The sequence below is a fragment of the Manihot esculenta genome, chromosome 10 (genome assembly GCF_001659605.2).
Source record: "Manihot esculenta cultivar AM560-2 chromosome 10, M.esculenta_v8, whole genome shotgun sequence".
NCBI classification, from domain to species: Eukaryota; Viridiplantae; Streptophyta; class Magnoliopsida; order Malpighiales; family Euphorbiaceae; genus Manihot; species Manihot esculenta.
The window spans coordinates 23,056,190-23,071,846 of NC_035170.2; the positions used below are offsets into that span (position 1 = coordinate 23,056,190).

The window sequence follows — 15,657 nt, forward strand, 5'->3', positions numbered from 1 at the left end:
TTGCAAGGGATAGGAAAGTTTAGTACTTCTTCCACCCTTGTAAAGAGCATATCCAAATACTTGTTGGGCATCGATGTCTTCTACGCAATCTGCAGCCACTCAAAATGTATATAGTCTAAGAATGAGAAGTGACAACATTGGTTTGCAGTAATAAAAATTTTGGAACTTCATATTCTGGTTACCTTGAAGTCCCAACTCAATTAGTTTGAGGTAGCCACCAGGTTGGAGAAGTTCTCCAACAATTCTGTCAGGCTCAGTCAAGTCTCTTTCAATCACATGTACGTTCCTTCCATCCTGCATTGGAGAGAAGGAAACAAGGACGTAAATCACATATTTCTGATAGATTAAAAAGCAAGCACACAAGAAGCAATAGACAGAGAGAGTTACCTTGCCAAGAGTATAAGCAAGAGCAGAACCTGCAACCCCAGCTCCAACAATAATTACATCTGGTTTCTTGTCTTTCTCTGCCTGGTATATTCCATTTTCAGAGCTCTCTAATTTTTCATATCCTGCAACTCCTCTTGATGTTGTGGCTTTCTTCTCTGCTGTTATTCTATACAACAACACAAACCCCAACAAAGAAGCCATGATTCCTCCCATTAAGTATTCAGATTCCATTTCCAGAAGCAATATAAGAATTGTACAAGTGATGGTGAGTTTTGAAGTCGTGTAGAAAAATGGTTTTCTGGTTCCTTTATATAGTTTTCCAAATGTACGACTAAATTGATGAAATGGTTCTACTAATACAATGAGATTTGGACAGATGCATAAGAATGAAAAATGTTGTCAAGATCTTCAAAATGAAATCAGTCTAAAAGACCACAAAATGGATTTCATTTTGTTATAAGTTATAGAAAGTAAATATGGTAATATAGGAAGTAAATATTGATAGATGAGTCAGTTGCTTAATCCTAGGGATTGTATAATCATAAACTTGATTTTCCTTCCTATTTAGATACCCTCTCTCATGTATAAATAGATTGTAATCTCTATTGTGAGTCAGGTAAGGTTTGTAGACTTCGAAAATCCCTTTATGGCTTGAAACAGAGTCCTCGAGCATGGTTTGGCAGGTTTAGTGAGGTGGTCCAACAGTTTGGAATGAAGATGAGTAAGTGTGATCACTCAGTGTTTTATAGAAATTCTGATAGTGGAGTAATTCTGCTTGTAGTATATGTGGATGATATCGTTATTACAGGAAGTGACATTGCTGGCATCACATCCCTAAAAGAATTTCTTAAAACACAGTTTCATACAAAGGATTTGGGTTCCTTGAAATATTTCTTGGGAATTGAAGTTATGCGGTGTAAGAAAGGCATCTTCTTATCTCAAAGAAAATATGTTCTTGATTTGTTGGCAGAAACAGGAAAATTGGGTGCTAAGCCTTGTAGTACCCCAATGACCCCTAACCTTCAACTTACCACAGAAGATAGTGAGCCATTTGCAGATCCTGGAAGGTACAGAAGATTAGTTGGTAAGCTGAATTATTTGACTGTGACTCGTCCTGATATTGCATATTCAGTGAGTGTGGTAAGTCAGTTTATGTCCTCTCCTACTGTTGCCCAGTGGGATGCTCTGGGACAGATTCTTTGTTACCTTAAAGGGGCCCCAGGGCGAGGCCTATTCTATGGTAACCATGGGCACTCAAATATTGAATGCTTTTCTGATGCTGATTGGGCAGGTTCGAAAGTTGATAGGAGGTCAACTACTGGGTATTGTGTTTTTGTGGGAGGTAACTTGGTCTCATGGAAAAGTAAGAAGCAAAATGTGATCTCCCGTTCTAGTGCTGAATCTGAATATCGAGCCATGGCACAAGCCGTTTGTGAAATTTTGTGGGTACGTCAACTGTTGGAAGAAGTTGGGTTTTCAAATTCGGTGCCTGCTAAGTTGTGGTGTGATAATCAAGCAGCTATCCACATTGCCTCCAATCCAGTATTTCACGAGAGGACCAAACACATCGAGATTGATTGTCATTTTGTTCGTGAAAAGGTTCAACAAAAGATAATATCAACAGAACATATCCGAACTGGAGAACAATTAGGAGATATTTTCACTAAAGTTCTAAATGGGACTCGAGTCGATTATATATGTAACAAGTTGGGCATGATTAACATTTATGATCCAACTTGAGGGGGAGTGTTATAAGTTATAGAAAGTAAATATGGTAATATAGGAAGTAAATATTGATAGATGGGTCAGTTGCTTAATCCTAGGGATTGTATAATCATAAACTTGATTTTCCTTCCTATTTAGATACCCTCTCTCATGTATAAATAGATTGTAATCTCTATTGTGAAATAAAACAAATATTATCCTTCTACACATTTGTTGTTTTTATTAAGCTGTCCATATTTGGAGTTTGGAGTCTTGTATTTGACCAAATAGGTCTTGAATTGCAGCAGTTGTCCAATGCAATTATTTGACTGGTAATGTAGTAGAATTGGAACCACATACCAAAAGTCCTCACGTGATACTACTGCTCAAGTGGGTTTTAACACTAGCACAGGTTAAGGATTTCTTGTCAGGATAAATTACTAGTCAAACATAACCCAAAGCCAATCACAAACTCAAAAATAAAAACACTTACAAGTAGCTACAAATTATCATAATATATAAGATGTTTTTTCCTTATTAAAAAGCACTACAAGATTTTTCCGGATTAGTAACGGATTTTTCCGTTACTAATCAATGAAAAATCCATTACTAACCAGTTTAGTAACGGATGTATGAACCTCATTGCTAATGCAATAGTAACTGATTAGCAATCCGTTACTGATTTAGTAACGGATTTAGTAACGGATTTGTAATGAAATTTAGTAACGGATTTCAAATCCATTACTAATTTAATAAAAATTAAAAATATATAAATAAATTGCATCCGTTACTAAATTTAGTAACGGATAGAAATCTGTTACTAATTTGATAAAATAAAAAATAAAAAATATATTAAATTTATATTCCGTTATTAAATCTATTGTTAATTTTAAAAAATATTTAAAAAATTATATTAAATTATTAATTTATTTCATTTTTTTTTGAAATGGAATTAATTTATTTCATTATATTTTACATTAGATAATAATTTAATTATGGTAAACTATTAATTTTTTCATTGTATTTTATATTAAATATTAACTTTAATATTTTAAATTTTATTAATTTTATGAGAAAATTATTATAAAATTACATGAGAAAATTTTAAAAAATAAAAAATGTGAGAGAATACAAAAAAATGAGATATAAAAGAGAAAATAACAAAAGAAAGAAAATAAAAGAAAATAATGATAAAAATGAAGCGCAAATAAGAAAAAAGGGAAAATTAAAGGAAATGAGAAAAAAGGAAGAAAAAATAGAAAAAAGAAAGAAAATGAGAGAAAGATGAAGAAAAAAATGAAGAAAAATAAAGAGAAAATGAAGATATACAAAAGAATGTAAAAAAAAGGTTAGAGTATATATATGAGAGAAAAGAAAGTAAATGAATGAATAATGAAAAAAAAAGGAAGGGATAATGATAGAAAGTGGAAGAGAAAATGAAAGAAAATAGAAGAAAATAAAAGAAAAAATATGAGAGAAAATAAAACAAAAATCAAGTGATTAAATGAAGATCAATAATGAAAGAAAATTGAAGAGAAAATTGAAGGAAATGAAAGAAAATTGAAGAGAAAATTGAAGGAAATGAAAGAAAATGAAAAAAAAATGGAGTTAATAATTAAGGAAAAAAATAAGACAAGGGAGAAATGAAGAAATGAGGAGAGGAGAGGAGAAAGAAAATGAATGAAATGAAGGGAAATAAAATGGGGAGAAAGAAAATGAATGAAGTGAAGGGAGATAAAATGGGTGAGTGTATAAATACGTGAATTTGTAACGGATTTAGTAACGGATTAAATCCGTTACTAAATTTAAAAAAAAACGCGGGCAAACTAAAATAAAAATGCGGTATTATTCTCCAAATTTTAGTAACGGATTAAGAAATCCGTTACTAATTTTTAGATTAGTAACGGATTTAGTAACGGATTAAATCCGTTACTAAATTAAAAAAAAATGCGGGCAAACTAAAATAAAAAAGCGGTATTATTTTCCAAATTTTAGTAACGGATTTCTTAATCCGTTACTAATTTTAGATTAGTAACGAACTCAGGAACAGATTTTTTCCGTTACTAAATTAGAAATAAAAAAACGGAAATTTAGAATAAAAGCGTGATATTTTATTATCTAAAATTTAGTAACAGATTATAGAATTCGTTACTAATTTTCGAATCAGTAACGGATTTAGTGACAGATTATTTCCGTTACTAACTTAAAAAGAAAATTTGGAATTTTAAGAAATAAAAAATCGAATTTTTTTATTAAAAAAATAATAATAAATTAAATCCGTTACTAAATCTGTTACTAATTATATAATAGATTACATTCCGTTATTAAATCCGTTACTATTTTATTTATTTAATAACCGATTTAGTAACAAATTTATTAACGGATTGAGATTCGTTACTAATTTTTAGCTAATTTAGTAACGGATTTATAACGGATCTCAAAATCCGTTATTAAATTTATAAATAATTTTATTAAGTAACAGATTTAGTAACGAATTGTTAATCCGTTACTAAATAATAAAAATTAGTAATGGAATATAAAATCCGTTATTAATCCGTTACAAATTTGTAACGGATTTAAATCTGTTACTAATATCCGTTACTATTCCGACAAATTTTTGTAGTGAAATAAGTTATTTTCTTTAAAATAATTTAATTTTTTTAATAAAAAATTATTTTTATTAATTTTTTAAATATTTTAAATGTCAAAAAATATGAAAATTGCTTTCCTACCAAATATTTTTCATAAAACAAAAGGAGAATTCAAGAAATTTAGCTCAACTCAACATATAAATAAGTAGTTGTACAAATTAAATGAGATTCATTTATTTTTACTCTCTCCTATCCTTTTGGTTAAGATATAAATCAATTATAATAACTTTATTTTATTTTCAATACAACTTGTCTTTAATATTTTATTTTTTAAAATAATAATTCAAATTATCATTACACTTTAATTCAAATCATTAGTAATGATTTTTTATTTGTATAAAACCTAATATCCTTATTTTATGTTAAAAATGGATACAATTTAAAATTAGCCAAAAAATATTATTTTATAAACTAAAATAATTGTCATTGTTTAATCTATATAAAAAAAATAAAATGAACAAAAAATATGTGATACAAGAAGTGGATACATGGTATATCAAATGAGGGATAGAATTATCTTCAAGACAGTAACTTTAATAACTCTTAAAGCCTTTACTAAATTAGAAGATAAATTTTGCATAAAACTTTATTTACAATTAATCACAATATAAAAATCAAATGAGATTTATTTATTTACATTTGGACAACCATATAATCCAGGTTATTACATGAATAAGCGGTTGAATTAGTAGGAATTATTTGTTTGGTTGTTGTTTAGTTTTCTAATTATTTTGATATCTAATCTTAATATCTAGTCCGGTGGTCCTTCGAGTTAGGGTTTATGGGATTCTTATGATTTTGAGTTGTAGTTTAGTTTTCTAATTATTTTGATATCTAATCTTAATTCACTGGATATTATCAAATGCAATGCCTTTTCAATGTTTAATTTGCCTGTCCAAACTTCAAAGAATATAAATAATAAAAAGAAATATTCACATTATAGATTGAAAAATTATTTTTTCTCATTCTTCTTTTATTCTCTGAGATATTAGTCTCTTGCCCATCCGGATATGGGACATCGGTCTCGACTGACCGGATAGTGAGTTTTTCACCTCTGGATTGTTTATTTATTTAATACAATTTTTTTTAATAATATGTAATGTTTCTCTTACTTAATGTATTAAGTAGTAATTTTATTATTTATTTAATAATATGTAATATTTCTCCTATCTCATAATTTTTGTCTATTTTATTTTTTTATATATATTAAGAAATATAATTTTTTTATTAACTTTCTAATTATATCTATCTTAAATATATTAAATTTTAATATATATTTTAAGATATTTTTTAAAAATTAAATAAAATTACAATAGTGAATTTATATATTATTTGATAACCGCTGGCACTCAGGCCATAGTCGAGCTCGGCTGTACTGCGACTCTATCAGCATAAGCGTTGAAAGAAAATTAAATGGCCGCCTGACGATGATGAGAAGGCAGGTACGCCCGTATGTACGGCTCTGTATGATAGGGATAATGGCACTGTAGAGTAGGGTGGCGATTATGCACCACTAGAGGACAAGAGAAAAAGAAATAAAAAAGGAAGGTGTGAACCATTCAGGGTAAGCTTACTCACTCATACCAAAACCTACCTCTTTCTAAATCTCACATTATCATTATTCTAAATTAAAAAAAATAAATAATAATTTTAAAATAATAAAAAAATAAAAATTATGAGACAGAAATAATAGATTAATTATGGTCATGGGTTGATTCTGGTTCGAAACTGGGGATTTGATTTTATTTTTCGAATTGAATTTAAGCTGGCCCACTTTAAAACAGTTCAAGGCAGTTTCGATTTTTTAATGGTTTCGATCTCGGTCCGGGTTTAAAGCGGTCACCATTCTAATTTTAATTTCAATTAAATTCAAATTATAAATGGTTAATCCGACTTCGATTTTAAAAAAATTAAAAGTAAAAAACTTAAATAAAATATAAAAAAATAAATATAAGTATTAAATTTTATTGAATATATATTTTATTAAATAGGTAAATCATAAAATGTATCCATTTACATGATATATGTTAGCATGATTATAAAAAATCAATCCAAAGTTTTATGAATTTTTCTTATGATTTATAGTGATTTATGCTTGAACTCACACTTATAATCAAATTGTTGAACTGCATGTACCCAATTAAATACCAAGTTCAATTAAGGTTTTTTTTTTTTTTTTTTTTAATGATGAAACCAGCAAAATTCAAGTGACGTTTTCTTGACGGGCATAAGGACATTAAAGAATGTCAATCCCATATCGGCCAGAATTAAAACTCATTAATATTTTATGGAAATCGCTGAGCTCAGTAACGTGGGCTTGTAACCCAAGTGGGGGCTTTAAGGTGTTGGGACGTTGTTTGAGCCCTTATGGCAGGATCAGGCTTGGCTAATTTCTGGCTTGCCCGTTCCAAGCTGAGAGTTAAACCATGGGACCTGGGCGAAGGCTTGGGTCTCCTAGTTCCTAGAGCAGAGGGTAATGCGTGAGGCTGGCTTCACAGAGCAGCGATTACCTCTCGCTCCCAGCAGTGGAAGGATAACAGGTCAGTGCCATCACTTTTTTCCCATTCACATTTTATTTTTTAAAAAAAATATTTGAGGATTAGAGTAATTGAAAATAAATAGCAAAAGCATATCAAATTAATAATGAAATGACTAACTCCCTATTCATATATGATATATCATAAAGTATTTCACCTAATCTATGACTTGCATATTAAAGGAGAAAAAACACAGTACAGTTCAGAATTGCTATTGATATTATCATTCTAACCTCAAAATTAATTTTGAGGCCTCCATTTTCAGTAAAAATAATTATAATGGGACAATTGAATAATTAGAAACTATATTTTCCACATATAACTGAACAAAATGCAAAGATACATTTCCTTTAATAGAATTAATCTCAGTTGGTAATCTAAGCCATACAGAATAAAGCAATGAATCGTGCACCACCGATATCCTTCAAAAGATCTAGATGGTTTGTAGCAATACATTACGCTTTCATTTCTTGTAAGTATACGATCTAGGATTCAAGATTTTCTCCAATTTGACATGGAGCAACTAGCCTTGGATTTTACGGCAGACTTGGACCGGGGCTAATTTTTGCATTTTAATGATTTTTTTAGATATTTTGGGTATTTTCATAATTTTATATATTAGGGTTTTGTTTCTATTATAAATAGCCTCCTTTGGCTATTAAAAAGACACTTTTCAATCTTTGAGGAATTTCAATAAGACTTTTAGTCTTCTAGCCTATCTTTTCTCTTATTTCGTCTTAGCTAAACGATATTGGTTAAAATTCCTGACAGAGTCTAAATAGTCCTTTATTGGTATCAGAGCGAAGTTCGATCATGGTAGATAACTGATCAAACATAATTTAGCCACATTTTTATTATCCACTACAAAAAAACAGTGATTTAGCGACCAAAATTTTGGTTGCTAAAAGGAAGAATTTGGTCGCTCTAAGACCCAGAAATGGAACAAAGAGGATCACAAAACTGTCCAAGGAATATAAAACAATAGGATATTGCACACCGTTTTACCATTTGAAAGTAAACTAAGTACTATACAGGAAAAGGCTGAACATATTAATACCCAAGCCAAGTCTTAGAGCATCATCTGCAAACTTGTCAATGACAGCATGAACTCTTCGTTCAATATCTGACTTATTGCGAGCAAGATTTAGAATCTAAAACAACATTACACAAGGGAATTAGAATTTGTACTTCCAATAGCATTGCACAACCAAAAATGCAGTGCAGACTTGCGGACAGGTTACCTGCTCTGGGGCACCTTTGCTAACTCTATGCATTTTACCTTCACTATCAATGTAAGTCGAGGCTGTCCGCTTATCAGTTGGATTAAAAGGAAGGAAATGAACTTCTTGAATTCCAGCACGAGCCTTTTTTGGAAAAAGGAAACAAAATCAGACTAAAAAGAGGAAAGCAAGGAGGAAAAAGAAAAGAATAAAGCAGTACATTTTTCCAAATTAAATGGATAATGAGACATCAAACAGTGGCCAAAATATCACAAGAAACAATTAAGTTAATCTGTTGACTACCTCTTTTGGATCAGCCAGCATTCCAACAATGGCATAATCAATTGCATCTTGATTCTCTGTTCTAGAAGCTTGAGCTGCCATCAAAACAACAGTATCCACATCTACTCCTTTAGCAAAAACCTGAAAAGGTTAAATTCAGATACAATAAAAACAAGAAATAACATTCTATAATAGATGCTGGAGCAATAGTATCCTCCAACCAACCTCAACAAGATTTTTGTCAACAAGATTTTTGTCAATAGAGAGAAAGGAGATTCAGAGGAAGCGGCGGAGAAGAGCAAAGAAGCAAGCAGACCAGCGGACGCAGGAACCAGACGCAGAACGACGTTGACAGCGTGGAGCAGAGAAACGATTGACGGGAGGCGCACGACTGTACCAGAGTGACGGAGAGGCCGAATGGGGGAGGGAAGGGGAGGGCGGCAGTAGACTTGAGAGTTAGAGAGAGATTTAGGGTTGGGATTTAAGGGTTCTTTCAATTAAGATTTTATTTAGGTTTATTTTTTACTTAGCGTGGAGCAGGCTTATTTAGGTTTATTTTCAATTAAGATTTTCAATTAAGATTTTACTTAGTGTGGAGCAGGTTTGTTTATTTAGGTTTATTTTTTATCTTTCAGTTAAAATTTTATTTTTATAGTTTAAATTATTTAAAATGTTTTATACTATATGTTTATTAATTTTGTCTTTAATGGTATAATTTTTTTAAAGATAAATAATATAGTTTTATTGTATTAAAATATTATACTGTATTAATTTATAATAATAATATTTTAAATTATTTTTTAAAATAAATTGTATTAAAAATAAGAATATACGTAAAATTATAAAAAAATATTTTAACAGTATATTTAATCTTAATTTAAAATTTTAAATAAAATAAAATTTAATTAAAAATTAAATTAAAATTTTAAAAATAAAATGGTCGCTGATTGGTCACTGATTGGTCGTTGTTTAGCGACTAAATTAATTAGTCGCTAAATATGGATTTAAATATATTTCCACTCAGAAAATAGTCGCAATTTTGTCGCAAAATGGTCGCAAATATCTCGCGCCACTAATTCCCGCTAAATTTAGCGACGATTTAATATTTGGTCGCTAAATAGCGACCAAATAACGACCAATTTTTGGTCGTTGAGCTTTTTATTAAATAAAAATATTATTTTCTTCATGTCGTAGCAGAATGGTCGCTGATTGGTTGCTATATAGCAACCAAAAATTTTGGTCGCAATTTTACAGTTTTTTTATAGTGATTTTTATTATTACTTATTTACACATTTTTTAGCTTAATTTATGGTTTTTATCTTGTTTTTACAGAAAAGGAAGAAATTGAAAAATTGGAGAAAAAGTACAGAAAAGGCTGGAAAAGTGATGGGGTCAAAGTGATTTGGCCAAATTACTCGCAGAGACTGGCCAAATCACTCGCAGAGACAGAAAGCTAAAAACTGGACTGACTCATAGAAAGCGATTGGGGCAAGTGATTTGCCCAAATCACCCGCTCCAATCACATTGACAGCAGAAACTGACAGCAGAGCGGGAAAAAGGGAAAAATCATATTTAAAAAGAAAAAGAAGTCCAAATCCACCTCAAACACCACCAGCTCAATACCAAAAGTCACGAGAATGTCCTTCTACCAAGAGAATTCCATTTGCAACAAAATTCAAAGACAAAAGAGGAATTAAAGACCACAAAGACCAAGTCAAAATAGGGATTCCAAACCCTAATTGAACTTGGACTCTCCAACTATAAGAGAGCAGCCTCCAGACCAACAAATCATCCTCTCCCACCTTTGGAAATCTACAGAATTCAGCAGGAAGCCTGCGGCAGTCCCTTCTTCTCTTCTTTTCTTCTTTCTTTTGTGTATTTTGCCCACCATGAGTGGCTAAATTCATTCTTTTCTAGTTAAAGTTGAGGAAATTCAGATTTGTGATGAATTGGGAGATTTAAAACTCCATTGTTAAACTCTTATTTGCTTTCAATATTTATGCAACTTGATTTTTTCTATAATTGTTACTTTACTTTTAGAATCAATAAGGGCCCATTGCTTTTAAATTGCTTGAGTAATAAATTGTTTGAATGATTTAAGTCCGTAATTGCTTATATTATTTGAACACAAATATAATCAGTTGCATAATCTAGACTTGACTACGCAGTTGACAAGGATAGAATTGGATTTCTCTAAGTCTTAATGCAGTCAACAGTTGTTCGATGCTAAATACCCTAAGGACGTTCCTTAGCAACTTGTTGATTAGTGTTTGATTGGTGAACGTTTCCTAATTGAACTAGAACTAAGGAGGAATTTGGTTGTGAGAAGCGTCTTCCACAACCAAAACTAATTTATTGAAATAAAATAGGAGTTTTAAATAGTCAATGATCAATTATGAACAAACTGAATTAAACTCATATTTCAACTAGAATCTCTTTCCCATTGAATTTCTCATTTATTTAAATTATTGCTTTCTCTTGCTTTCTAGATTTAATTCATCAAAACAAAACCCCCATCTTTTATTTATTTGTCATTTATTTGCCTTAGTCATTATTAGGAAAATCTTTGGTGTCAAATCCCTGTGGTTCGACCCTATTGCCACTATCTGCAAGTTAATTGTTGATTGCTTAATAGGTTTATTTTTGACGGCTTCGACAACCGCTATCAAAAATTGGCGCCGTTGCCGGGGATTTGATCTAACTAACGTATTTTCCTTTTATGACCAGGGCTAATCGTAAAGAAGCTCTTCTTTACGATCCAGAAATTGAACGCACTACCAAGAGTTTGAGAAAGCAAGCAAACTTGAGGAACCAAACCTCAAAACCATATGCATCAGCATCGGCAACAAATCTGGTGTCCACAATTCGATCTGCCGTTGAACCATCTAAAACACCTGTTGCTGCACCTGTACCTGCTGCAGAATTTATTAAATCAGCCGTAACACCTGCTGCTACACCACCTGCTGCTGCTGCACTTATACCAGAAACTGAGATACAATCTGCTGTACAAGTTACTAAGAAACCTGCTGTTGCACCTGCTGAATAAAGTTGTTGAACCAATTGCTGAAACTGCTGTACATGCTGCACTTTTTGAATTTATTGCTGCACAAGCTGCTGCACTCAAAACCAGTCCCTAAAATTGCACCAGAACCAGCCTAAAAACTAGAAGTTTTTGCTAAAAACATCCCAGAACCAGCCCTTAAAACAGTAGCTGAACCAGCTGCTATAAAGACAATCACAGCAGCACCTGAAGAGGCAGAAAATGCAGCAGCTACTGCTCTTGAACCAGCTGCTGTCCTTGCTGAATTTGAAGCTAAAAACGTTGAGCCAAGAGCACCAATGGCACAAGAAAGAACTCTTCATGAACTAGCAACACCCTTGGATGATCAAGCACTATGGTGCATCACTTACCCACCTTTGGCAGCCCCTTTTGAGCTCAAAACCGGATTAATTCATCTTCTTCCAAAATTCAGAGGTCTTAAAAATGAGGATCTACACAAGCACCTCAAAGAATTTCACATTGTGTGCTCAACAATGCGGCCTCAAGGTATTTCCGAAGAGCATGTCAAATTAAGAGCTTTTCCCTTTTCTCTTGATGATTTTGCCAAAGATTGGTTGTTTTATTTACCACCTGGATCCATCACTTCATGGGATGGGATGGTGAGAGTCTTCTTAAGCAAATACTTCCCAACCTCAAAAGCTATTGGCATCAGAAGAGAGATCAGTTGCATCAAGCAAAAGGATTATGAAGAGCTATATGAATATTGGGAAAGATTCAATCGATTGTGCACAAGCTGCCCTCAACATGATATCTCTGATAAATCACACATTGAATACTTCTATGGAGGTTTGATACCTTCAGAAAGAAAGTTCATAGACGCAGCATGTGGAGGATCAATTGAAAACAAGTCACCTCAAGCCATAAGGGATTTAATTTCCACCATGGCAGCAGCCTCACAACAATTTGGAGACCAAGAACAGCCATCAAGAAGGGTGAATGAGGTGAGTACATCCACTTTAGCATCCCAAATTTTTTATCTCACCAATGCTGTCCGTAGCCTTGTTGTGGGTCAAGCCCAACAAGTCCAGCAGATTCAGCAGCCCAAACCATGTGGAATATGTGCAAACTTGAGCCACCCTACTGACCTATGTCCCTCCCTTCAAGAAGAGGACCAGCAAGTAGGAGGATTTAATGGGCAACGGAGGTATGATCCCTATTCTAACACCTACAACCCAGGTTGGAGGGACCATCCGAATTTCAGTTATGCAAGGGCAACCAATTTCCAAGCTACCAACAAAGAAATCAACCTCAAGCTGCACCTCAAAAGTCCAACACACCTCTTGAAGAAATTGTGAAGTCCTTAGCAAATATAGTGCAAACTCTGGAGCAACAAATGAGCCAAATGGCCACTTCAGTGAGCAAACTTGAGTCTCAAAAAAAACTACCCCCCCAAACTGAGATAAATCCAAGGCAAAATGCTAGTGCCATCACATTGAGGAGTGGAAAAGAGCTGCAAGACAGTAGCGCTGAGAAAATTCAAAAACAGGCCATGGAAGAAAATCTGCCAGAAAGTGATCAGGGCAGTCGATCTGCCCAAATCACTGACCCAATCGCTAGGCAGATTGAGCTACCCAGCAGTAGTGATCTGCCCAAATCACCGGAGAAGGCAGAATTTGATCTGCCCAAATCAACAGATCAAGCAGAACCCAGTCAGAGGCAAAAACAGCCACCAGCAGAAAAATTCAAGGTACCTCCCCCCTTTCCCAAAAGATTTGCACGATCTCAAAAAGAAAAAGAGGAAAAAGAGATATTGGAGACACTTCATAAAGTGGAGATCAATATACCTTTTTGTAATACCCGGCTAGACTCCGGTATCGGAATTCCTACCGTCCGGTGGAATTTCGGATGTCGGGAACTTCTAGAAGGGTAAAGACATGTTTTATGAAATGTTTTTATGTTTTTAATGGTTTTAAAGTATGAAACTAAATGAGTTTTTGCATGAAAATAGCATTGGAGGAAAATCCAGGTTCGGCCGCCGAAAGTCAAGTTCGGCCGCCGAAAGTCAAGTTCGGCCGCCGAACATGCATGCGTTTTGGAGGCACGTTAGGCCCCCGAAAGCATGAGTTAGGGAAGTTCAGGTTCGGCCGCCGAAAGCCAAGTTCGGCCGCCGAACATTGCATGGATGCGGAGGCACATTCGGCCCCCGAACGTGGCCTGGCCAGCCACCTATAAAAGGGTCCCTTAGCCGAAAATGGGCGAGCTTTTTCTCCCCATTTCGGCCAAGGTGAGCATTCCGCCATCCTTCCCCAATCTTGAGTTTTTCCTTCCTTTTTCCATGATCTTTACAAGTTTATAACTTTGGTTTTGAAGATCTTTGAGCTTAGAACAAGTTTTGGAGCTTGGAGACCAAAAGTTGGAACTTCTCCCATCTCCAAGTTTAGATCTCCTCAACCCTCGATCTTCAAGAGGTAAGAGCCGATCTTAAGCTCTTCATGTGTTTTAAGTAAGTTTTAAGTGATTTTATGGGGTAGAATGACATGTATAGGGTTGTATGAGTTTTTAAGCAAATGTTAAGTTTTAAGTGATTTATGATCAATGTATGATGTTTGAGTATGCTTGAAGTGTTGTAGTTGGGGTATTTGATGTTTTGAGGCCCCTAGGAACTTGTATGCATGATTTGGGTGAAGTATATGCATGATGTGAGAGTTGGGAGGCATTTGTGCATAGGGGAGCCAAAGTTTCTGCCCTTTGGCAGAAACCAGGTTCGGCAGCCGAAGGCACTTTCGGCCGCCGAACATGGCTTGAGAGGCAGCTTTAGGCTGCCGAAGCTTGCCCCCGAAAGTTGAAGTTTCGGCTCTGTCCGAGACTTTCGGCCGCCGAAGGTGCCGCCGAACATGCATGAGTTTCGTCTCTGTCTGGGAGTTTCGACCGCCGAAGGTGCCGCCGAACCTGCCTGACTTTCGTCTCTGGAGGGACTTTCGGCCGCCGAAGGTGCCGCCGAAAGTGCCCTATCCAGCCTTTTCTTGCATGATTCCTAGGAGTGTTTTGGTGATGTTTTAGGAGGTTTTTGGGGGTATGTCTAGAGTTATGTTCTTGTTGTTTGGTGCCTCATTTGAGTCCACCTGTGTAGGTTCGGACCCGAGGAACCGAGACCCCCGGTTGTGAGATAGTCGTTCCGAGCTCGTTGTTACAGCTTCAGTCACCAAGTGAGTGGAACAACTTCTTAAGTTTTAAAGTAAATGAATAAAAGAAATGTTTGAATGAATGAAAGAAAAGTTTTTAATTTTTATGTATGTTGATGACCATGTATGGGATTAAACAGGTTCACAGGATGTATGTTTGGCTTGCTACGGGTCCCGGCGGCCTTAAGCCGATCTGGATCCTAGCGCCGGTGGCGGCCTGATTTTCGGGTCGTTACAGAGTGGTATCAGAGCCCTAGGTTCCTATGGTCGGACCTAGAGTGTCGGGCTCATAGATGTGATAGAAAGTCAAGCACAATAGGAAATCATGTCCACTAGGATAGGATGTAGAGTCCTGTCTAGAATGAAAGTATGATATGCCATGAAATATGCTATGTATATGATGTGGGTTCATGTGTTTCCACATGAACCATTGGATGCTAATGTTTTGTTATCTGTGCTGTTTTTCAGTAAACAGAATGCGAGGAACTCGTCGATCAGCTAGATTGGCTAGAGTACCACCGGAGGATGAGGGCACGAGCGCCCGTCCTCCAGCATTGCCAAGGGCAATGTCGAGTAGGTCCCACAGGGACAGAGCAGTGGGAGATCCTAGAAGATCTCTGGATCTGGGTAGAAACAGATCAGTAAGAGGAACGGTTCAAGGAGACAGGTCAGTAGATATGGGAGAAGAGATGG

The 15,657-nt window shown here is 34.5% G+C and overlaps 2 protein-coding genes and 1 non-coding gene across 3 annotated transcripts in view; all 3 read right to left on the bottom strand.

Annotated features, from left to right (window-relative positions):
* LOC110625166 (squalene monooxygenase SE1) overlaps positions 1-737 on the bottom strand; it is a 2,610-nt gene extending 1,873 nt beyond the window's left edge. The window contains exons 1-3 of the mRNA XM_021770717.2: positions 388-737; positions 183-294; positions 1-89 (exon numbers count right to left, since the gene is read on the bottom strand). The exon at positions 1-89 is cut by the window's left edge and continues 86 nt beyond it. Coding sequence (XP_021626409.1) covers positions 1-89; positions 183-294; positions 388-618 — 432 coding nt within the window. The 5' untranslated portion in view covers positions 619-737. The remainder of the gene's footprint in view (positions 90-182; positions 295-387) is intronic.
* Positions 738-8,244: 7,507 nt separating this feature from the next.
* Positions 8,245-9,108, bottom strand: LOC110624243 (plasma membrane ATPase 2-like). The gene is made up of 4 exons (XM_021769353.2): positions 9,007-9,108; positions 8,803-8,922; positions 8,521-8,643; positions 8,245-8,430 (listed from the first exon to the last, which is right to left on the bottom strand). The coding sequence occupies exons 2-4, from the start codon at positions 8,881-8,883 to the stop codon at positions 8,299-8,301; spliced, it is 336 nt and encodes a 111-aa protein (XP_021625045.2). The 5' UTR covers positions 8,884-8,922; positions 9,007-9,108; the 3' UTR covers positions 8,245-8,298.
* Positions 9,109-12,486: 3,378 nt separating this feature from the next.
* LOC122724955 lies at positions 12,487-12,593 on the bottom strand. The gene has a single exon (XR_006352405.1). It is a non-coding gene; the product is annotated as a small nucleolar RNA R71 (small nucleolar RNA).
* Between the last annotated feature and the right edge of the window lie 3,064 nt (positions 12,594-15,657).

What these genes read in the sequence shown, in the direction of transcription:
- LOC110624243 (XM_021769353.2), bottom strand. Translation starts at nt 8,883, where the DNA reads ATGGCAGCTCAAGCTTCTAGAACAGAGAATCAAGATGCAATTGATTAT. An exon ending in TGCTGGCTGATCCAAAAGAG is followed by an intron (nt 8,644 to 8,802) that starts GTAGTCAACAGA and finishes TTTCCAAAAAAG; the next exon opens with GCTCGTGCTGGAATTCAAGA. An exon ending in GCAAAGGTGCCCCAGAGCAG is followed by an intron (nt 8,431 to 8,520) that starts GTAACCTGTCCG and finishes ATGTTGTTTTAG; the next exon opens with ATTCTAAATCTTGCTCGCAA.